This window comes from Fringilla coelebs, assembly GCF_963513975.1.
Source record: "Fringilla coelebs genome assembly, chromosome: 4".
Classification (NCBI taxonomy): domain Eukaryota; kingdom Metazoa; phylum Chordata; class Aves; order Passeriformes; family Fringillidae; genus Fringilla; species Fringilla coelebs.
Window position 1 is genome coordinate 43492440 of NC_140032.1, and position 24098 is coordinate 43516537.

The 24098-nt window shown below is 37.6% G+C and overlaps 2 protein-coding genes across 6 annotated transcripts in view; one reads left to right on the forward strand and one right to left on the reverse strand.

Moving 5' to 3' along the window:
• Positions 1-17234, reverse strand: part of ARFIP1 (ARF interacting protein 1) — a gene marked incomplete at its 5' end in the record, with an annotated part of 40516 nt that extends 23282 nt beyond the window's left edge. For 3 of the 5 annotated variants that reach the window (XM_084204423.1, XM_084204421.1, XM_084204420.1), the window contains 4 exons: positions 985-1099; positions 8985-9086; positions 12849-12928; positions 17095-17234. In XM_084204423.1, coding sequence (XP_084060549.1) covers positions 985-1099; positions 8985-9086; positions 12849-12926 — 295 coding nt within the window. Of the gene's footprint in view, positions 1-984; positions 1100-8984; positions 9087-12848; positions 12957-17094 lie in introns of those variants that run through there. The other 2 variants (XM_084204422.1, XM_084204419.1) reach the window with 2 other exon arrangements.
• Positions 17235-17320: 86 nt separating this feature from the next.
• TIGD4 (tigger transposable element derived 4) lies at positions 17321-19009 on the forward strand (the record flags this gene model as incomplete). Its single annotated transcript, XM_084204010.1, has 1 exon — positions 17321-19009. The coding sequence occupies one exon, from the start codon at positions 17321-17323 to the stop codon at positions 19007-19009; it is 1689 nt and encodes a 562-aa protein (XP_084060136.1).
• Positions 19010-24098: the final 5089 nt, after the last annotated feature.

Below are 24098 nucleotides of genomic sequence, written 5' to 3' on the forward strand. Positions count from 1 at the left end.
TGTGTACAGAAATTTCCACAGAACATTTGCATTTCAAACACATTACTGTAGCTTGAAACATCTTCAGACACTTTTTCCTTACAGGCTAATACACTTAACAGCTGCAACAGTTATCCTGGTAATAGAATACAAAAAGGCAGGAATGGTGAGCAGTTTGCCATCTGCTCCAGTTTTTAGCTAGATATTTTGCTATTTTCAAAGGCTTAAAGAAACACAGCATTCACTTTGTAATATATGTAAAGTACAGCATGTAAATCAACTGTTTTCATAAGCAAAGAATTTTACCAAACAGGAAATGAAGCAAAATGTAAATTAAATTTATGACTACAAAGAGCTTATTTTCATAGCTGCACAACTGAGATAATTTCAAATCTTTCAAATTCAGAAACTGTCAAAGGTATATAATTCATTGAATACCATTTGCCCATACAATATCATGGTATTCTATTGCTTTTACACAGGAAATAGTGACATTGTTGGCTTGTCTATCACTTTGCATTTCTCATTGCTTAATATCACTGGGATTCTCTAAGGCATACATTAATACTCCAAGAAGAATCCCACTTTTTAACCTACTCTCAGTAAGTGAAGTGTGTATAACAAATAAATAACTCTCCAGTTACACTTCAAATCAGAACAGTAACCTGCAAAATCTGAAGAAAACTTCAACACAATGTAACAGTAAAATGCTTCAGCCTTACTCCTGTTCAAGGTGCCCAAGACCTTCCCTTCCCATAAGTGCAGGCCAACTTAATACTAAGTAGTTTCCTCCAGTCCCTTGACAAATAGTACAAGTGTAGCACGTACTCTCTTATTTTCACAACCCAGCTACAAGAGAAGATAAACTGGTTGTAACTAATGCCAGATCTCAAATGTGTACATTCATCCAAACTGCTCAAAGCAGCTACAGAACATTGTATTTCTGACAATGTAAGAATATGCCTAAAGACTTTAAATTGAGAAATACAAAAAAAAAGCACTTACCTTTATTTGGAAACTGCCCTGCCTCAACAACTCCCTCTTTGGTACCATCAAAGCCATGAGATGTTATTTTGGTTTCAGAAAGTCCAAGTCCAACTGGTAATGAACATTTCAAGTCCTGGAAAATATATGAAAAAAAGCAGAAAGTTAAAAACAAATAATAAAAAAAAAAAGGGATTTAAGTGACTCTAAAGTATTATAATACAGTTTCAGCAGCTTTCAGACAAGTAATTCTGCCTTTAGCCCATAAAGGCCTTGCTGGTGTAAATGCTTTCTAGTGGTATGCACAAATACAACATAAATGAATGAGAAACACTGTAAGTCTAGCCTGAGTATTTATTCTAGATATTTTTGTTATACTGATGACCAAGTGGAATGCCATGTCTTAGAGAAGCAGTTACCAAAAATGAGGCCACAAGCATCATGTTATGTGGTCTGAGGCTGGTCCAAGCAACCATGTCAGTTTAATAAAGTACCCAGTTAAAAACTGACAGGAGTGCAGAATGATATAAGATTATCAGGCAGAAAACACCTTACAAACCAAAAATATGGAATCAACTATCATAATGTTAAAATTAAAAAAAAAATCACTAAGCAAGGAATAGCCTTAAAATTCATAGCATCCTTATTTCTTACAAATAGCACATTAGATCTTTTCAATATTTTACATACAAGTGACATCCAGAAAAGCATCACTTAAACAGCTTCCTTCTGAGCACCTATTCTGCATCACAAGTGCTCAGAGCACAAAGCTGTCAGTTACTTTTGTTTGCGTTTGAAAGTCCTTCATTTAAAATTACCTGAGATCACCTTGTTTAACTTCTGAGGGTTTTGTCAACTATTCTAACCAGCTGTCAAGTAATCAAAGTCTTCACTGAAACCCAGCATAGGCCTAACAAAGACTCCACACACCACACCTCACACACCACCCTACTGCCTGCCCCTTTTTGCTGTCTTCCCTACCTCTGCAAAAAGCCCCCCACAGGTTTCCTGGACTATATTGCCAGTGAACTAATTGAAGTTTAAGCCTTTGTTGTTATGGAATTAGACATAGTACTTTTAAGAAGTTCAGGTTTTAAAGCAATTTAAAAAATTAATTCATGGAAGTAAAAAGTGAGTGAAAAAGTACTATGAAAGTGAAAGTAAAAAGGTAAAATACAGTTACAAAAAATAAAAGCATCAAGAAATCAGAAAACTGTCAGTGTCTGGAGTCAGGTACTATTTTGCATTTCCTCTGTTTCCATACAGAAGTAAAAAAGTGGGAAAATTTCGAGGACCACTAGAGAAAAGCTATACATAACTTTAAGACATCTGTGTCTAGACACAGGTAGTAACTATTTATGATCCATGCAATGCTTCTGATTACAAAGAAATCACAACCTTTAAAATCTAATCCATGTTTGACTTACAACTGCAGTCACTCAATCCACAAACCAGAAGCAAGGTAGTGCATAAGAATGATACTGATACTGCCTAGAGGCTCAGATTGTCAAGAAGTAGTTTTGGATCACATCCCCCCAGATTTATTTAGATGTCTTCAGTTTAGGACAAACCCCTGGGAAGAAGAAAAAAGGAAGAACTACAAACACATGAATTCCAGCAAATTAATTTTTCCATGTGAATTCCAGAAATTTTGCCAACATCAAAAACCCAGCATGTTACTGCAAAGAGTAACCAGTTCCTTATGTCAACCGGCTATAATAGATCAAGCCATATTTGTGTGTCTGAAGCATCATACAAAAAAAAAAAGAAAAAGAAAAAGAAACAGCATGAAAAACAAATAGTAGTCACATGCAGAACCTGATCTCCCAAATTAAGCATGTCAGAACTTCAGATACATATTGTTTGCAGTCTTCACAACTGACTTAACATTGGTGCTTCCATTTAAGCACTTGCAGTTGGTAATATGCTGGAAAGCCTTTGCTTCAACTTAGTTTAGCTAATAGAGGCCATTTAACTCAAAATGTAGCAATTCACTAGAAGCTGAAAAAGCAGAGAGACTTGAAAAAGGACAACTGGATTGCAGAGAAGATGCACTGATTTCAAAAAAAGGACATGGCATGAATTATTTTTTTCCTGAAGGCACCCTGGCGTGTTGCGTAGTTTTCAGAAATATCTAAACCTGAAGCCAAACAACTGTAGACAGCCAACCTGCTTAAGCACGTTCCAAATAGGAATCTAAGCAATCATCTATATTTAAGATTAAAATGCAGAACATCTGCTTTGTGAAGACAAAAGTTTGTATCTAAACCAAAAAGCTGCACTACTTCCATACACTCAATGTAATTCTAATCTGAAGTTAAACACAAGCCGAACAAACTACAGAATTAAATAAATCAAAATACTACAATGCATCCATCTCTTGAACAAAAATTTGGTATTTGGAATATGAAAATTTTCAAGGTCTACAATTGTGCATATATATACCAGACTTTTTTACATATATATATATACATATATATATGTATACAAACACATATTTGTTCAAAGAGATCTACTTTTTTCCCATTGTCAAATAGGCAAAGTTCAATTCAAACCCCTTTTTAAACACCTATAAACCGGTTCAAATATATCTTTATAAAGAATTATATCCTTACATACGAATTTAAAAGAAAACTTTACTATTTGTTGATTTACACATGACCAGAATTGAGAAAAAGTCAGTGATTATCAAAACAATACCTTTTTGTTGTTTACAAACATGGAAGTTACTGTTCAGGGGAGACACACTGTTGCATGTAAACTAGAAGTTTTAATGTCATTCACACTGTTGCACATAAACTAAAAGTTTATGTCATTCTTGCAACAGACAAAACAGTTTATCCCTTCAATAACTTACAAAAGGGATAATTTAGAAACACTGCACAAAATGTCACACTTAAGGGAAGGTATGAGTGTACTTAATGTTTAAACGTTAAGAAGGCAACATAAATAGCTTTTGTTTTTGTTCCCACTAAATGTAAGTTTGGCTCTTACAAGATAGGAAGCAAAGACAGATTCCCCTACCACCCTATGATGTTAATAGTTTGATAATGTATTGCTCTTTCAGCTAAGTTTAAGATTTCACCCCTTCTTTGTAAAAGGTAAATTCAAGTCTTTAGAATTGATCAAGATTTATTGATACATGGCAAGCCCACAAATCTATTACGGGATCACCATCACCAAAAGAGAAATATAAAAAAGCTTCATTAATAATTTTCATGTGTATGATGCTGAAACCATGTTTATGCAATTACCACCTAGCAGAAGCATTTTAATTTTCTAAGTTCACTGAGACCCAGAGCTAGAGGTATAAAAAAACCACAAATCAGAAGATTCCCAAGCTAAAAGGCTGCATTACCTATTCCATTCTCAGATATTTAGCAAGAAGCAAAAGCATGAAATATAGCTAAACAGAATAAGTGCACTAGCTTAATTAGGTCTAGTCAAGACAGTTCAAACCTATATGTCATAAAACATTTAAGCCACTTTAACCATTTGTTAAAATCCCATTTTAATGATTTCAAATCACTGTATTAAACTAAATATATTTTAGTCAGGTTAGCCTTATTTACACAACGCTATTATACAGATAATAGAGTTGTTTGATGAACCAGTATGGATTTTTGACGTAGCAGTCCTGTTGAGACAGCAGACACAGCAGTCATTCAGAATGCATGTTCATGAGGGATTGTTGGCTGAATTAACAGGCTTTTTCCAAAATGATACTTCCCAATCATGCTATCCATAATAATCTAAAATGCAGAGGGGAAAGACAAGAACTGTATTCCAACAGTAGAAACCAACCCAGCCAAAACTTAATTTACAGAAACTTACTTAGCTAAGGAGCAACTAAGGAAACAACACTGGATTAATTTTTTTAGTTATACTACTCCATAAGTAATGTATCACTAAGCATTAACTTCTGCTTAGTACCAACAGGAGGTTGGACAGATAGTTTTACTTGCCTTTAATACTTTGAATTATGGTGTTCTTAAAACCTCACACCAATGGCTAGTTCAACAGTGGAACAACTAATATCAGACCAATCACATGCTTGCTTGTTTTTAATGGTGGATGCCTTTTTAATTAACACTACTCAAGCTGACTTCAGGAAAAATTTACAACATATCTATCTGATTGTAAAGCTCACAGTTTAAAGTGTGATTACAAGCCCTATGGAACAAAAGGTTATGCAGATAGACATAATGTCTATCCAGTAAGATACATGGGCTCTGAACCTTAACTTCTTATCAAAATCACGTGCAAGTAGAGCTCCTTGTACACATTCAGCAGTTTCTTTTTCTCTTTGCCCCATTACATCACTCAGTTCCTATTTTCCATTAACTGAGACACTAGATCCTCACATCAGTATAAATTCAACATAAATAAATGGGAGAAGACCTGAAGGCTTTAATCTTTGATGAAGCAGCAAATAACAGACTAACACATTTCTTCTATTCTCCAATGCACTGCTCTTCAACAAGACCTTTTCTACTACATCCTTTTGATTTACCTGATGTCATACTACAATCCAGTTTTAGTTTCCCTCCCACTCTCATCATTAACACACATATTTTTGGTTTTTCAGACTGTATGAAGAACATGTAACTTTTTCATCTCCTCAAACCAGTTTTCTAGAACTGACACAGTCCTAGAAATATCTTTTAAATCAGTTCTACATTAATTAAACTAAAATGACCCTAAGTAAAAATCTAACCATGTTAGTCAACATAGCAAAACCTAAGACATTAACTCAGACATTGCAGGCAGAATGTGAGTAACAAGGCTAGCATTTTTTTCAGAAGGCAAAAAACAAAAGAAAATTTACCTTATCTGTTTTACAGCGTAGCAATAAAATTACAGAACAAGATCGTGAACACATGCAGATTCACAGATTCATCAAATCCCAGACCTTATTTCCTAATTCTAGTAAGACAAATTGAAGATTCACAACAAAGTTCATTATCTTTTTGCATCCTGAAGTTTATTACTGGTTTTATATGCATGTTTAACTATGGTTTTGTTCCCATGAAAGTACAATAAGAACCATGAGGAGAAGCAGTATCAAAAATTAAATGAAACAAATTCAGGCTCAAACTGATAAGAATATCATGTAGATTTTGTGCAATACTTTAAACATAACAAATCACTTATAGCTGCTCGAATATCTTTACAGGCAGATCAAACTGTTTTCTGAAAAATTTAGTTTATTCCTATGCAGCTCTCACACTACATGGCATGTTCTTGTTTATAGGAATTACAGCAATAGTATACTTCCCTCATTCCTTCCTGCTGTCCTCAGCTCCCAATACCCCCAGTCACACTAAAACACCACTATGCTAATCACATCATTCCAACAGCATGGGAGAAAAACTGGGCTCTGGAAGTCAGGGATAAGTGAAGTAAAACAAGTGAATAATATAAACTAGAAAGACTTTTTGTACATTGGGCTTTCTCATACAAAGTAATAAGAAAAACTTTTGATTAGGAAATACTGAAACGTTCTGTCTAACAAATACCCAAACATTAGCAAACAGTTCCATATATCAAGTTCTTAAAGCCCAAGTGAATCCAACAGAGTTTGGGGAGTTAAAAAGGACTATGTCAAGCTTTCTGTACTGAAAGAACGTTAGATATTCGATCCAGTGACGACTGAAGCTACAGCTTTTTTCAGTAAGAGTTTCCATCCTTCATATGGGCAGGACAAAACTTGTCTGAATTCCACAGGCATGTCTTATTAGAGAATTAGAATGTAGCAGCATATTTCTGACTGAGATTTTACAGTTAGGAAAACACTTAAGTTACCTTTTAAATATGCATTATACCAAGAAGATGCACCAATTAGTGCTATGTCACAGTCCCACAAAAATGGAACTAACATACTTCCTTCTGAAGTGACCTTATGACAATCTATGCTGTCTGATGTTCTGCAAAACTAATGGCATTTTTCTTTAAAGAAGGAGCAACCCTACTTGTCATTTCCAGGTAAATACATTTGCTCTGCACTGCCTCACAAAATGAAATACTTCTCATGCTTGAATGCATATTAATACTGCATTTGGTGAAACACAAATGTGCATTTTCATGCCTGAGCAGCTTATAGACGAGGTCTCATGGAAGTGCCAAACAGAACACAACTCTAGAGGAAAGTGCAGTTTTGTGATTAAAGAATTCTAAAGAAAAGATTGCACAAATACCTCTTCACTCAAAAACATGCAAAAAGCTGCTCAAGTCTTGGTGGCAAAATAGCTGCAGAAGACTAAAAAATACAGAACAAGTAGTATTTGGTTCCTTACATCTGAATTGTACAGCATCTAGGCGACTATTTCCCTGATCTACAAATAAGGAAGCAGGAAATTAAAACAACTTTGTTTCCCAACTTCCCAAGAAGGTGCAATCAAAATCAGCACACTGGAGTGCTCTAAACTCTACTGTGGTCACATACTCTTACTGAGCACTGTGGTACCAGTACAAATTAGAGTGGTCAGGATTTCTTGCCCCTTTCTTAAGTGACTTCATAAAAACCAGTACTTGGTTTATCATTTCCATAAGTTGTAGGAAAAAAGACCCCAAAATTTTTGCGGTGCAATGTATATTGCTTTAGGTTAAAGCAAAAAAATTACCTGGCAAGGAAAAAAAGAGAAAGCATGGCATTAAGCATTCGAAATAACAAACGTGAAGCAAGATGAATAGAAGCTAAACATTAGAATTTGAGACTAACAGATTAGTAAACAGACCTAGATGTTAATTCCAAGAAGTTTATTTTCTTTGTTTTGTTTATAAGAAGTCTTGATTATCACATATTCTGACTTCAGGTCACACATGCAGGTATGAACTTGTATAAGAGAGTTCAAAAAAATAATTGAAGTGCACTTCTTCATTGATCTCAGAATAAGCACTGCGAAAATAATTACAGCAAGTTCAAATATGCTTGCAGAGTACAGGTTATTCTGCAAATTGACAAAAATAGGTCAAATCTTTGGTCAAAGTAGAAGTTTGAAAATATAGTTGACTCCAAGCCAGCAAAACAATTAGCATGCAGGAAAAATCTACTCCAAATTTCACATATGGCCATAGACAAAAACCACCTTAAAATTCCAGCTTTACATTTTGCCTGAGTACGGGCCCTAACACAGTCACCAAGAATGCAAGTTCCATTTGCTGTACATAAGTGTTGTATGCACTTCAGAAGAACCACTATGTAAGGAAAAGGCAACTTAGACAGCAGTCAAGTCACAGCAACAGCAATATCATCAAGCTTCAAATTACTCAGTCTGTCTCCCTGCTTTGAGGTGAACCCAAAATCCTTACCACTTCAAGATGCATTTCCCAAGCTGGAAATGCATCTTCACAGAACGTGCAGTTTTCATACATCTTCATAGAAATGCATACATCTAAACATACATCTTCATAGAAATGCAGTTTTAACTTTATTTCATTAAACACTCTACTAATTTTTACATTATGTCACTGGTAGATCTTAGTTGAACAACAAACCTTATGAAGGTTCTCCCCTCTAATCAGCACTTTAGTAAAACAGAATAAAATGTTGAAGTTCTGCTGAGTATTTCGGCAGAATAATTCTGCACTGCAAGTCGATATGGAACTGTTAAAACTTAAGAGCTTTTCTTAAAACCTAAGCCTCAGCAGATATCAAATAAACGTGGACAATTCCAAACGAAAATCCAAATAAAAGGAGCCCGACCCCAAATTCCACAGGCTGTGCCCCAGCGCCCTCTGCTGGACGCCCGGGCACGAGCAAAACTGATCGTTCGCCTGCACCAAACAGAGGGGGAAGAACGCGGCTTCTGCCGCCACGAACGTGCCTTTACAGAAAAACTATCACTGCAACATGCAACCGCACCGTGTTAGGTCAACTCTTACAATTATCTATGTGCTTCAAAGACATTTTTTCAGTAAACTTCCAGAAAACTACGTCAACTGAAGACTGCTACACATTGAATTGTAACTTCAGCATTTCTGATAATGGTACCGTAATAGACAGCAAAGTAAATTCTGACCCTGTTAAAGCTGTGTTCATGAGAATCTTCCAGCTGTCCATTGCTAGTCACAGGAATTTCTGCCGCTGAATTTTTGGGAGATTCTTGAGCCATTGCACTTCCCTGTAAAAAGAAACAGGTTAGTGCTTGTCTTACATTTCCAATAAGTAATCCATATGAAAATATTTGATGTATGGGTTTCATAATAGTTGATTTTATTTCAAACTCCAACTGAAAATACTGTGATATACTCAGTCTGTATATGTTTATTTAATCACATCATTGAATCACAATAATACTCCAGCACAGCTCAGTCAGAAGTTATTTAAAGTTTCCAGATCTAAGAGAAAAGGAAAACAAAAACTTAACCCATTGGCATTGGGGGAGTAAGACACAAATTAGGCGTGGGCTCAGACAAATGTTTTACATGAACACTTGAGCCTTAGAGTAGTTTCTGTATCTCAAATTATAATGAGTTTGGCTAAAAAAAATTGCACTAGGAATTGATAAACAATAAATACTAGAGAGGAGCAATATGTTTAATCATGTGTTACAAGAAAAGCAATTATTCCAAACTTTAAAATAGTTTCAGCTGCTTCTTATTTTACCATAATATAGCGCCACCTTCTGACTAAACTGTTGGTATGCAACTCCCATGAAATCAACAACAGCAAAGGTGAAGTGAAATGCAGAAGAGCCGAAAGAGCTCAAAAGTACCAAGAGAATTCAGGACTCAAAGTTAGTTTCAAATGCAGCTGCGTCACGAACAGTAGCAGCAGCTGTGTTTCAAGTACACTGCTTTCAATTACAACCTAAGGTGCAGCCTTGAAGAGACATTCCCAGAAGAACTGCACATCATTTACAAGCATCTGAAGAGAGAATGGCAGCTTAACGCTCCAAAATTAAGAGGAAGTGAAAATTTCATCCCTTTCAAAAAGCTACTCCTAACTCTGCAAGGCAGCTTCATCAGTCATCTAAAGTGTAAACAGAAGAAAAATCAACACACAACCCAGGCAGTGTTTGTTCACTTACATAAAAGTTGTCTAAGTTCTCAAACCAGCCCGTACACCTGTGCTAGACTGGCAAGACAAGGTGTACCATCAACAGGTACTTGAGAATAGGTATCCTTATACCCTTAAAGCTCTTAAATCATCAAACTGAACCAGCTCTTTTCAGCCCAAGGGTCAGGAAGAGGCACAGCCTGAGATGAGGAATTGAAGTACCAGCTTCTCCAACCACACATGAAGCTTTACAGAGTACAAATATAACAGAAAGATTTTACTGGTACTTACTGAGCATCATCTGCATCATTCTTAACTGGAACATCTTCTGTCATACCCCATTACTAATATTTCTTCCACTTTCACATATCACCACTTCATTTACATTTGTGGGCCTGATTTCCTTTATTAGTCTTGAGGCTTCTCAAGACTTTTTCTAACTAGTCACTGTCTGTAGGCTCCATTAAATGTGCTTCTACTGAAGCACACCAAAAAGTCTAAGCTTACTTTATGAGTACTTTTAAAACAGTAATTTGTTTAATTTCATAGAATATAGACTATCTCAAGTTGTAAGGGACCCATAAGGATCATCAAGTCCAACTCCCTGCTCCTCACAGAGAGTTGCTGTACAACATCCTTAGACTAGACACCCTAGTTACCTGCCACATCACATTTCAATTTGGGAAATCCATCCAATAGCTCAAGTTTCTTAAGTTTGCTCTAAATCTTATATGTGCTTAATTAAGCTCTAAGACTGCTAGAAACTACACTTCTACTTGATATGGTCAAGTGAAATATTTTTCAAAATGCTTGGCCTGTCACAGCTACTTGCATAATACAGAAGCATTAGCATAGGCCACGTTCAGTTCACAGCTACTTTTGTTCTTCTTTCCGCAAATTATCAGATAACAGTGCAAAGGGAAAGTCCTCTTCTGTCAAGGGGCACTTTGCTAGGGATCACAAACAAAACTGCATCTCTAATAAAAGGAAAAACACCTTGACTTAGGTGCTTCTCAATGAGAATCTCAAATAATTTTGCAAATATTGACATTGATATATTTTTATGCTTTTATTCAGAGATATACATGCTCAAAGCATATGCAGAGATCTCTAATAAATACATATATTAGGAAACAAAAATTCATCAGCTTCTCTGGACAATATTAGAAGCAGTTCACCTATTTTTTGGCATTCCTACTTGAGTCAGACCTATGTATCTAGTTCAGAGAAAGCAAAAAATTACTTGCTAACGTCAGTTCCATGCTACATTTGAACTACAACAATTTCCCATTGCTGAAAAGGGGACATTTCACCACTCTACTTTCCAGTCTCTACTGTGAACCACACAGTGCCACTCCTCCCCAACACTCACCTGACTACAGTCAGCACACACAACTCACTAGCCTGAGTTAGTTTTCCAGCTTTAGTGAGTTGAATCAGTTTGCAATGAGGTCAGACAAGCACCAAAGCCTAGAAATGAGCAGCTGAAAGGGGGAGGTGGGATAAACTGCTAATTAACTCAGACATAACAAGAAACTATCATCTCCATTTTAGTTAACAGTTTAAGCTTGCACTGTTGTCAAGAACCAGTCCTTGCCCTTTTCCCCCCAACTCTTCCCCTCAGCAGCTTTCACCAACCCTTCACCTCCTTCCTGAGCCAGAACATGTATTTGCACAGCAAACAAGATTCCGGAAACACTGCAGATCAAAAGTGATCTGTGCTCAAAACAAGGATGGGTAATTTTTCCACTCCCATCAAGTCTGCAAAGCAGGCACAACTCCAACACTTGCACCTATGAAACAGAGCAGGCAGTAATGCAGTGAAGAAGCCACTGAGAATAAAGGACTGCCCACAGCATCAGCAGTGCAGCATCTCAAAATACTTACTCTGACTGTAGGCTACTGTCAAATCCAAGAGCCATTTCTCTTTACCTCTGGATGTATGTTCCTGTAACTCCACACAACCAGGGTAAGGTTATTGATCTGAGAGAAAACTAAACCACCAAACCACAGCAGCATTTCTGTTGAAATAGGGAGTATGATTGCTGCATCCAGTGTCTCTTTGACAAGTGTAGTCCACAGCTGACTTAAACTAAACATAGAAATAAATTGATTCCTCAAAAGAAAATTGATCATATGTATTAACAACCTAAAATAAATCTAAATAAGTTCCTAAATTTGTATTGATGTATTAGACATGAATGACATAAGCACTAGAGGAAAATATTGCATTTCAGATGCATGTTTTATTTTGAAAAAATAGAATTGTCCTTCCGTAACAACCTATGTTTTCTTTGTACAGCTGTGTTTAAAAATATCAGATCTGGAAATATGCGAAAGAGAATCACTATTCTGTTTTTACTGAAAGTTTAAAAACAATTCACTGTCACTGAAATTCCAATAGTGATAAAGTCAGAATTACTTGTTTTCATTTTTACTCTAGAACAGTCAAATCTGTCACAGACTTCTCCATGGAGAAGGTGAAAACTGCATCTGCTCTCAGAGAAAAAAAGATTCAGTCCTTCTGCAGTAGATAAAATACCTTGTTATAGTGAGGTTACACAAAGACTGATGTCTTTGAATACCAACCCCTTCTTCCTGCAATACGCACATATTTCAGATTCTACCATGCCTAAATCTATTCAACTTACAAAACAAATACTGCAGCACAGCAACAGGCTATTGGCTGAACTAATCCTTTGCTATGAATTAACTGGACTGTTCTTAATGGTGTCTCAAAACCAACCCCACCCATTCAAGACGCTGTGCATGAACTCATACCCCCATTATTAACAACACTGCGCTATGTAAAGCAGAATTTTTGGGAATCTGAAACTTGTTAGGATTGGTTGATTTTACACTACTATAACTATCACTCAATCACCTCACAGCCAGACTGGATCTCTTCTGCAGATGGATGAGACTCATCAAGTGTTGTGGATTCACTGCTGTGCTCTGACATACCTGAAAACCAAACAGGTTTGGCATGCATTAATTGAAGTGAAAGGAGCTGGATGTTGCACCTCACAGAAACCAAAGCAGGCTTTCAGAAAACATTTCTTTTACAAGTTCTGCTAAAGCAAAGTGAAACCTCCTCCTTTTGATAGTGACCAGGCCTTCAGCTCTCCAAAAATCTAAGAGGGATTAGGAATACAGTCTAGTGTAAACTTCCACTGCCAAAGCAACCTTTCCCCATAGAGAACTAAGCTTGCAACATAAAACCCTGGAAGTCAAACAAGGTTCTTCAGGTGACATACATCCTGCCACTTACAACAGTACACTAACTGTACCCTACCATTGTAAAGATCACCATTTTGTTAAGGCATAAGATTTATCCAAACATTGCAAGATTACATTAATGCTAAACCACTGAAATTTATTTGCTAAGCCACTGAAACTTATTAAGCTGTTAAGTCTGTTGTGTTTACTAGAACAGAATCCCTTTCATTTTAGCCTCAAAAAGATCTCAGCTACAGAAGCCAAGAAAGTTAACACTAAGCACATGAGAAAGAAATCAACTCTGTGAATATAGTGATCATGAAAGATGAATTACATACACAATTTTATCTTAAGTAAGAAAAGTATCTAAATTTGATTCCAAATAGCTGGTACAGGTGACACCACAATTCACTCAGCTGTTTGAGAGGAGGAGACAACCAATCATTAAAAATTCATTAATCTGCCAGTATTGCATACAATCACACATGACTTCAGTTCATTAAGTCTTGCACCATTTCATACATGTTCAGACACATACCAGATAAAGAAAATTTATAAAGAGATTACAATTTGTGTTTATATTGTATTTCAAATTCCTGAACTATAAAACATTCTAACTAAAGCAAATAATTAATAAGGTAAGCAGCTCACATAGCATGGGAAATAAAATAAGGACACAAAGGCTGAGAAACTGAATCACCTAGATCATCTAGATCATATTACACTGGATAACCTATCACTTCATTTTGGAAAACCAAATACATAAAATAAGAGATTTTTTCCCAGAAAAACAGTTCATTCATGGCTACCACTGAATGAAGTTGGATTTTTCCAGGATCAGTATAAAACTCCCTTTGAAGTAATTAAGAGTTTAACATCCTTATATAGCTTTCTTAATTTTTTAAATTTCTTTTGAACATGGAAGACTGTACAGCACAGATGCTATTTGCCCTCATGGTTCTGTTCAAACTCTGCTTGTGGCTGAAAACAACCACTGTGCTTATTTCTGAATAGCTAAAACAGTTACTCAATAGAATAGGACAGTAAGTGTTATTTCCTTGCTCTACTTGTTAAACAAACAGCTAAATTCATCTTGTGGTAGAGGCTTCTTTAAGACAATCTGTTCTTCAGTTCTACCACATCAGAGTTCCTGGAGTCATATTTGTTCATCACATACAAGCCTACGTACCACGGTAACACTGTTCTAAACTATTGAATGCTACAGGCAAAAACATTTTGGATTGATTTAAGAACTTTGATAGATTTAAGAACCTAGGGACAAGAATCATCTCCCAAATCCATGTAGAAGACACTGCATAAAGGCAAATAATTTATTTTTTAAAACCCAAATGAATTCACCATTTATGTTAGAACACCCCTCCATGATCAATTTTTTGTAGCGTTCTTTTCCTACAAGTAGTGCTAACAGTTTCAACACAGCTCTGCAGGATCACAGTGATCAATTTTAACACATGAGAAGGTGAAAAAATGTAGATTAAAGGTGGCTTTCCTAAAAAGTTCAACTGCACATTCAAATTTAACTACAGAATTTCCTGATTACTGCTTCTACAGAAAAAAATGGGGATGTAAGCATCAAACACGGGATGCAAGGATGAAAACTTTCTACATCTTCACCAAGATTCACAAGTGAAGACACTCATGTGAAATTGTGGTAATCACAACATCTACACACATCTATCATTTAAAGTTCCACTACAGAAATGCTCACAGACTTTAGCCTCTCTGTAGTCCTTGCAGGTGCTATACAAAGGGCTGCTCTTTGTAAGAAGCTGCTAATCCCCGGAACAGCATAGACTGTGTTATCCAGGGCTTGGTTTGTTTCTTCACTAAAGCCGCCACAACTTTAGAACACATTAGGTGACTGGTGTACCAGGACATTTGCCACCATCTGCTGCAATAGAACAACTCAAAGAGATTCATTCGACTTGGAAAAAACATGGTTGATTCATATTTGGTTCCACAAGAACCAAAACTCTGACCACATCACTCCTGCCCTTCTAGGTTCTCTTTTACCCCACTATACCAATTCTGCAAATCCACACAAATACTGTACCACAGCAGAACAGAAGACACAGATCAGACTAAGAATCATTCCCCTTATAGTGCATCTTACATGCATATTGGATTACAGCCTCAGTAATTTCAAGGTTTGCTCATCATAAACAAAACCACATGATTTTTGAGTCCTGGGGATTTAAATATCACTTCTTCAACTGGCAAAATAAAAAGCAAAACAAAGCAATTATTTAAAAACAACATACTAAGCTTCCTCTAGGATGGAGACATAAAGAGACATTTAACCATTTATAATTAATGGTTATAAGAGCATACTTACGTACTTTTCCTTAAAAAGGCAAATTCATATTTGCTTATTCATGAAAATATGAAGTAAATATCATCAACAATAAATTACTTCTGAATAAGAAGTATATTCCTCACATACTTACATCACTTAGGTAAATAATTGATGGTCTCAGAAGTGAGAACCATGGGATTCTCAACAATCAGATTGGCTTTTCTAAACAAGATGCACTGGTTCCTTCACTTACTTTTCTCCTAAATTAATTGCCAATAAGGCAACAGCAAGACATCTTCTGTCTAAAATGAAGTTTATTACACACTTTTATTGTTGTCTTACTATTTTTGTAACACTGGAGAAAATCCCAGTGCTGGTAGAAAAATGACCATTTTAATGACTATTTCAATTTCTAACTAAGAACACTTTCACAAATTCTTATAAAGAACTGTATTAAACACTTCCTGCCACAATCACACCATAGTTTCTTTTTAATGCTCTTGAGCTCCCTGGCTGCTCCACTTGCAAGATCTAATTATGCTTGGGAGTTAGAAGACATGATGGAGAAGACGACTGGAGAACAGGGCTGCTGCTGACTTTCACACTCTCCATGCTACGTTAACCTGGCCCTAAACAATTTAATGCTCTGCTTGTCTCCAGATTAGCTAAACCACGGGCTGCCATCATGGTTTCAACTTCTACCAAATCAAAAAAAAGCAGCTGATCAAGCTACTGCCTCAGCTTCCAGTTTTTCCAATCTAACACTCTTCTGTGTTTCTTATTCCTGACATTTTAACCGTGTGCGTACACAGGCACACACATACATACATAAACATACATACGATTCAGAAAGTTTTGGAGTTGCACTGATCAAATGACATCCTTCTCCAGCCCTGCAAAAAGAACCCTTCTGTTATCTTCTCTAGAGAATCAACTCTTAAGTAACAGAGCCACCGACTGCAAAGTGATAACTCCTTGCTACCTTTTCCACCAAGCATGAAAACCACACGTGAGAAATGGAAACTACATCCTGGGCTGGATGTTCAGAATGATCCCCTCCAAAGACTTTCATGCAATTAAAGGCGATTAGTGAGTTTTGGTTAAAAATAACCTATTAGAGAGGTACTATAAGAAATTCTGGAAGAACTGCCTCTCCTTTGGAGACAATTACACATGCAACACCTGCTTGTCACACAACACCAAAGCGCTTCCACGCTTTAAGAACAGTAAGCAAAACACAAATTGGCACACTTAAAACAGTAATTGCCAGGGTGTGGAATAACTCCCAGGGGCACAAAATTTACACAACATCTACAGCTTTCTTCCTCCACCAACACACAGCTTCCCTTTCGTGGAACCCGCCTGCTGCCGAGCAGGGCGCTGCCCTCCGTGCCCTGCCGCCCAGCACCCCCGCAGCGGGCCGTACGAGCCGGGCCGACGCCGACCCGCTGGGCACTGCCGGTGCCGCCGCGGAGCCCGGCGAAGGGCGGCCGCCCCCGCGGGGTGACACGTCGGACGGGACGGAGCGGGAGGCGCGGCCCGGCCCTCCCCGAACCCGGGCCCAGCGCCTGCCCCGGCCCGGCCCGTCCCTCACCTGCCGGCGGCGCCGCTGCGGCCCCGGGGGCGTCGTGCTGCGGGGGACGGGAGGGCAGGACGGAAGGAGGGAAGGGGGGACGGAGGAGACCGGGAGGGGCGGCGCCGGCGGCCCCTCTCAAGCTTTATTTTCTTCCTTCTCCGGCGGCAGCAGGAGCCGGAAGCGCCGGGCCGGAAAGGGATGACGGCGGCGGCCTCTCTAGGCCGTCGTGTCTATGGTCGCAGCCATGGCAACCAGCGCCGGCACCGCCCGGGAGGCCGCTCCAGCCCCGCCGGGTGCCGTGCCCGGGAGGTCGGGCCGCCGGCTGGAAAGCGGCCGGAGCGGCAGGGAAGGAGGCTGGCCGGCTGTGGGCGCGGATGAGCGCGCCTGGGAGACGCTGCTCGGTGCCATGGCAGAGGCTTTGCCCGAACCCACAGTGAGGAGGAAAAAAAGCATAACTATCGAGGAGAAAGTCGACATCATAAGCGCTGTGGAGAGCGGCAAGAAAAAGGCGGACATTGCAGCCAAGTATGGCATCAAGAGGAACTCCCTGTCTTCGATTATGAAGAATAAGGAAAAAGTTTTGGAAGCCTTTGAGACCTTGCGGTTTGATCCTAAAAGGAAAAGGCTGAGGACTGCTTTTTATGCCGACCTGGAGGAAGCATTGATGAAGTGGTACAGAATTGCACAGTGCTTGAATGTGCCGGTCAATGGCCCTATGTTGCGCCTCAAGGCGAATGATTTTGCCCAGAAGCTTGGACACAGTGATTTTAAATGCAGCAATGGCTGGCTCGATCGTTTCAAGTCGAGGTACGGTTTAGTTTTCAGAGCTCAGCCTGTAGAAGCAGCTGCTACTCCTGCAGTGGGTGCTCCAACTCTTTGGTACCAAACTGTGCTTCCTTGTTATTTAAATGATTATCAACCGAAAAATGTGTTTTACGTACAGGAGACTGGGTTGTTGTATCAGATGTTACCACATAACACGTTTAAAGTTAAAGGGGAAGCTTTTTCTGTAGGCAAAGAAAGCAAAGAGAGCATCACTGTAGTGGTGGGGACAAATATGGATGGCTCTGAGAAACTCCCACTGCTCATTATAGGAAAAAGCAAAAGTCCACGCTCTTTCAAAGATGTGAAATTGCTGCCAGTGGATTATGAAGCAAATGATAAGGCATGCATGACTTCAGGAATCTTTGAACAGTGGATGCACAAACTCGATCACAGATTTCAAGCACAGCAGCGTCGAGTGGTTATTCTTGTTGATTCTCTCCCAGCTCACACAGAAGTAAAGAACCTGAAGTCTGTCAAATTAGTGTTCTTTCCTCCAGACTCTTCTTCATGCATAGCTATGAAAGAAAGGATTATCAAAAGTCTGAAGGTAAAATACAGGCGCTGTCTTATCAAGAGATTTGTTGACTGTGTAGAAAGTAATGAAGAATTTATGCTGACCCTTCTTGATGCAGTTGAGATGCTGTACCTGTGCTGGAGGGAAGTAACACCAGAGACAATTGCAGAAAGTTGCAATGGAGCAACTTTCAAATTAGAAACTGAGACAAATGATAATGACAATGAAGTTGAAAGTGATTTGGATTTGATTGCACATGCACGGGCAGCTGGAGTAGAATTTCCAGAAGGCTTGTCTCTGGAAAAATATGCAGCTATAGATGATGGCTTGGTAACTTATGAAATGCCCACAAATAATGAAAGGATGTGTGCCAAAGAAAGTGCTTCAGATAAAGCTGAGACATTTGTTGGTGATGAAGATAAGGATGAAGGTGATCAACTTCAGGGAGCTGAACAGCTTTTACCATCCAAAAATGAGGCTTTGAGTGCTTTAAGTACCCTTCGAAATTTTCTCAGAAGTCAAGACACAGATGATTCTCTTTATGATTCCCTAGCTGACTTGGAGAATTTTATTCAACATGTAGCATGTGAATAAATATTTTAGCAAAGGTGGAAAGCACATAATTGGAAAAAAAAGGAATTATATAATCAAAGATAGTTTAAAAACAAGCATTGCTGAAATGTTCTCAGGTATGTTTTGCTCAGGTACCTGGATGAACATAACAATACTATGAAAAAAGGGCTATGAACTGAAATTTGCCTCAAAATCAGGAGCAAATAACATGTATTTGAGGTGAAGAGAGGGAGTAAGTTGAACCCTTAAAATGCTAACTGTAGTAAGTACAGTGGATGTAAAAGAAATTCTTTGAGCAGTTTGGTGCACTCAGGATAAACTCTTGACCACTTGGAATTCTTTCTTCAAGAAGAGACTAGCACTTCTACACATCAAAAATTTCACTGGTATTTTTGGAGTTTTGACAGTGGAGTAGTAAATATTTATCAACTTGGTGCTTTTGATACATAAACACAAAATCAAATAACACAGAAAATACATGTTTAAATTCTGAGAAGTAAGGCATTTAAAAAAATATATTTTTTGCCCTTTATCAAGAATTCTGGCCACCTTTACTCTTGCAGTAGATGATGAAGAGCAGAAAGTGACCACAGCTTTGAATGTGTTGTTTTGTTTTCTTAAAACTGCTCATGTGTGCATACACTCAAATGGCATAATCATTTATCCAAGAGTCAAAAGACAAAGCTTTACTTCAAAAAGGAAGGTCATTCTCTCCTTTTCAGCCTTTTTGGTGCATAGATTTGATGTAGGAGTTTTTGTTCAACTCCATGAATTTCTACCGGAAATTCAGAAAAAAACCCAGTATCTGGAGTAAAAATCTCACTGAGCTCTTGTTTTATTTCAATACTTGGAGGCTTTGCTGTAGGATTCAGCACTAATGTGTTTTATCACTACAAGTCACATTAACAAGAGTGCTGTTTGCATGATTGCAGTGTGAAGTTGTGTAAATCACAGTACATTTACATGTCTTTGAGTGTGCATTTCAAACAGTGTAATCATACCAGAGCCAAAACCCCCAGTGTATATGACCTTCTGGCTCTTCTCAAAATCTGTTTTAAATCTTTTCCATATCTATCAATTAAATTTTTTTTTCAAAAGTTGGAGATAATAATTTTTCTAATTTGGAGGAATCATTTTTCTAATTTAGAGGCCCTTTAGGAAGCCTGCATAATAAAAAATCTATTATGCTGCCTAAAATTAAACCATGAGAAAAAACCTCATGCATGTGTGAATCTTCAGTTTTAAATAAATGGTTTGGCTATAGCTTTGTTTACTGGTTTTTTTTCTGAGGTAGGACAGTTTATCCATTTTCATTATTGTGAAATCATTTCAGAAAATGTATCAGATTGTTGGAAGACAGTGAAAATATTAAGGTTGGTGAGAAAAACCTTTTGGCTGTATGAACGTTTTGCTAGAACCCCTTCCAAAAAAACCCCACAAACTTCTGGTTTCTTGTTGTGAAATATATTCTGGCAATTCTATCCAAAGGATATTCTGATTAATTAAGAAATTTCTGTTGAAATCCCAATAAATAAAGTTCTGCATGGAGATTTATAGAATCTGTGAAAAAGGTACTCCACTGGATTATCTATTATACGTATTTATTATTTTAAAATATAGATGGAAAAGCTTTTAAGATAGCAATCTGTGTCGCATTCTTCTTGCTTAAGTACTTTAGAACGAGCTTATGAAAAGTACTTTCAATTCTGACTAAGCTTATTTGAAGTTCACCTGAATCCCACAGACATCTGTAGATAATTGTCCTATAGTAACCTTTTGATTTTAAATCTATTTCTTTGCAACAGCTTCTTCTGCTAAAGGCAAGTTTAGGGAAAAGTTCTTTTATCTGTATAGAAAATACGTAATTTGTTATGATTTGACTCCATGTGGCCCTCACTGGCCTGGGTTCCAGATAAAGGAACTCTGTTTCCTTCTGAGAGAATTCAGAGTGTGAAAGTGTTGGATCTGAATGAGAAAGACTCATGTATGTAAGCAGCAAATCTTGGTTAAACAAGGGTGCACTCTACAAGAAGTGTAACTTTTGCAAGAAGAGGCTTGTAAAATCAGGAGATGGGAAATAACATTGTTAGCTGGAAAGGAAGGAAGTGAATTACTGAGGGTTTTCATACTCCCTCATGAAAGCAACAGGAAGGATTTACTAATTTGGCCTGGACTTTGAAGGTGAATTGTGAAACATGCTTTAAAAAAAGCATACAGCTTGTCAAAATCCTGTATCTTTCGAGAATTTATGACTTCTTCCTAGCCTCCTAGTTTATTCTGAGAAACCAAACTAAAATGCGCTCACTGAAACTGGTTCTGTAAGTCAGACATTTTAAATTATAACACTATAGCTTTCAAAGTTATTTAGAAGCCCAAATATTTCTCCTCACTTGGATTTTGGCCACATTTATAGTGAGTGAAAATGAAATGCATTCTGAAGTTGTTACTTTTTCAGGTGCTTGTCATGGGGAGATTCAGACTCCCAGATCCAAAATACAAACAGTGGAAAAGGAAGCAGTGTGTTGTGTAAATGTTTGTCAGTTCAGCCTGTGCACACAGTTTGAGCTGGAGATTTCTTTACATTGTCTGGGTAAACCACCAGGACCCTGGTTTTTTACATCTTGGGGTGGTATCTTTTGGAGAGAGAGGAAGAATATAGCTTAAGATTACATCATATTTAAAATGAAGAACCTTTTCTACAAAAGGCAGGTAACTAAGGCTGTTGTTTGCTTTAATACTTTAATATTATTATGGATAATAAGGTGCTTTTTCTCTATAGCTTTTCTGTTTCATGTTATGGTTAGATGGTGATTATGTTCTTCAGCATCAAGACAGTGAGGTTGCTTTCAGTAACTCAAGTGACTTCTAGAAGTGGGAACTGAAAATATGAAGTTTTAAAAATATAACTGATGTCTAGACAAGGTCAAAATAGAAAAAAGTATTTGGAAAGTACGTTTGCTATAATAAAAAACATACTCAGATTCATTATTGAGATAAGTAATATGTAAAATAAGTATGCTCTTCAAAAATGTGTGAAAACTGTAAGAAATATTACACTGTGATTTTGTTTGCTTGTTATTGTGTATGCAGTTCTGGATACCTTTCAGATCTATAAAACTACATCTTCTTTTAAAACTGTTACCAAAAGAAAGATTGCTCTCCTTTGGTAAAAGGAAATAACAACTTTTTTCACCCTTAGGCAAAAATGGAAGAGAGGAGGCAATCAGGGATTTATAAGAGAGCCATGCTTGTGTGCCTATATATCTAAGATTTGTGACATTTTGATAGCTAAGCAATCATGGGAGTAAATGAGTTGATGGTTTCACATTATTACACAAATCTTGAGAATAATACCCTCAAACACACAGAGTCTTAGATGATTTTTAATATTATGTGCAATATTTTTGTAAACTTAATTTAAATTGTAACATGAGAATATTAGTAAAATATCTCCAAGTTTTTTTTGGTGGCTGTGTTTGTTGAAGTGTAGTAGAGTAGTGAAGTGGAGTAATATTGGCCTACTCAAGACTTACCTGGATGTGTGGTGACTGGGCAACCATGGAATGTAATGGCAGTGGTTCGTGTTATTTTATTCCTTTAATATCAATAAAAGCTGGTGCTTCCTATTTTTGGGAGGCATTTGTTAAATGAAGGGTTTGCAAAGATCTCATTGAGAATTGAATGCTGCTGTGGCCAGAGCAGAGTTTTTATATTTATCCAAGGAAGTCAACATTTGTATCTAAATGTTTTAATATGTCTGTTTTGGGGGACCCTTCCTTGAAAATCAGAACAAAGCCTAGTCAATTAATAAGCAAACAAATCTAACTGAAATTTTTGCAGCAGGATCAGTGACAGCATATTTCTGTCAATACATGCTTTAACAACAGAAAAAAAATCTTTGCAACAGATGAAAATATAAAAAGTGGGTGTCTGAAGCCAGATTTTATACACAGCCTTTAGGCTGGTAAAGCATTGTGGTATAGACATGTGATTCCCTTTTCCTGAGACAACTGCACATCACTGGTTTATAGAAACAGGAATTCAGGTGTAGCTCATTTCCTTTCTTGGTGGCTCAGTTACTTTATTTGAGCTGAATTTTCTCCTTTCAAATGTAGATGTTTAACTGCATTGGTCTAGTTAAAACCGTACAATCTCTGGGTTAAGGCAGACTGGGGAAGCCAGTAGTGTCTTGTCAACTTATTCATAGTTGTGTCACCTCTGTCCTTTGAGCAGAATGGAAAAGTGTAAACTGCAAATTAGTGCTATCAGTAAAGTGAACAAATAGCACACTGAATTACCAAATCTGTTGAGTAAGAATGTGCCGTGTTTTTGACAATTTTTAAAATGGCTTTCTGTGTTTTACAATATTTCAGCTGAAAGTCATGGTCTTCCTAAGCTTTCATGTCATGCTAACTCTGCCATAACATTCCAGCCTTGTGCATGAATAGCACCAAGGGGAACAGGTCACTCCCATCAACACATAGGTAGCTACAATCCATGTGAGTTGTCAGCCTGCCCACAGATAGTGGCTGTGTCACTGGGGAGGTGAGTTCCAGAGCTGGTTTGCCCTTCCACGCTTGTGTTGCTCTATATGCTGTGCCATCACTTGGCTGTAATCACCAATGTAGTGACTCATCTGGCTGAGAAAGTTGTGGTCTGATGGGATAGTGCAACCTCACCCCAAATGCCAAATGAAATAATTCATGTTTTATTGTTTGAAGACTGTGGGACCCAGGATTGCTGAGGAGGACATCAGTAGCAAGGCTGAAAGAGAAGTTCTTGCTCTGGAGAAGTTCTTACAAAACACTTGCTATTCAAGAACTGCTTCAGCATGTGGTAACTAGTTGTTGGATTTCTCATCTGAAGTCAGCCACTTCTCTTGAGAGATGTGCTCTGTATCATGCATACAAGGAAACAACTTAATGAAAGCCCTGCTTTTCTTTTAGCGGCGTTGGTGCCTCCTATTTCTAACCTGTACAAATGATGCAATATGATACTTTGCTATTCAAAATTCTATTTCTTTCCCCTTCTACCTTTTATTCATCTGTTGCCCCTATCATTTTATATTCATTGATATCCTGACAATTCTAATGTTAATGTTAGGATTGTT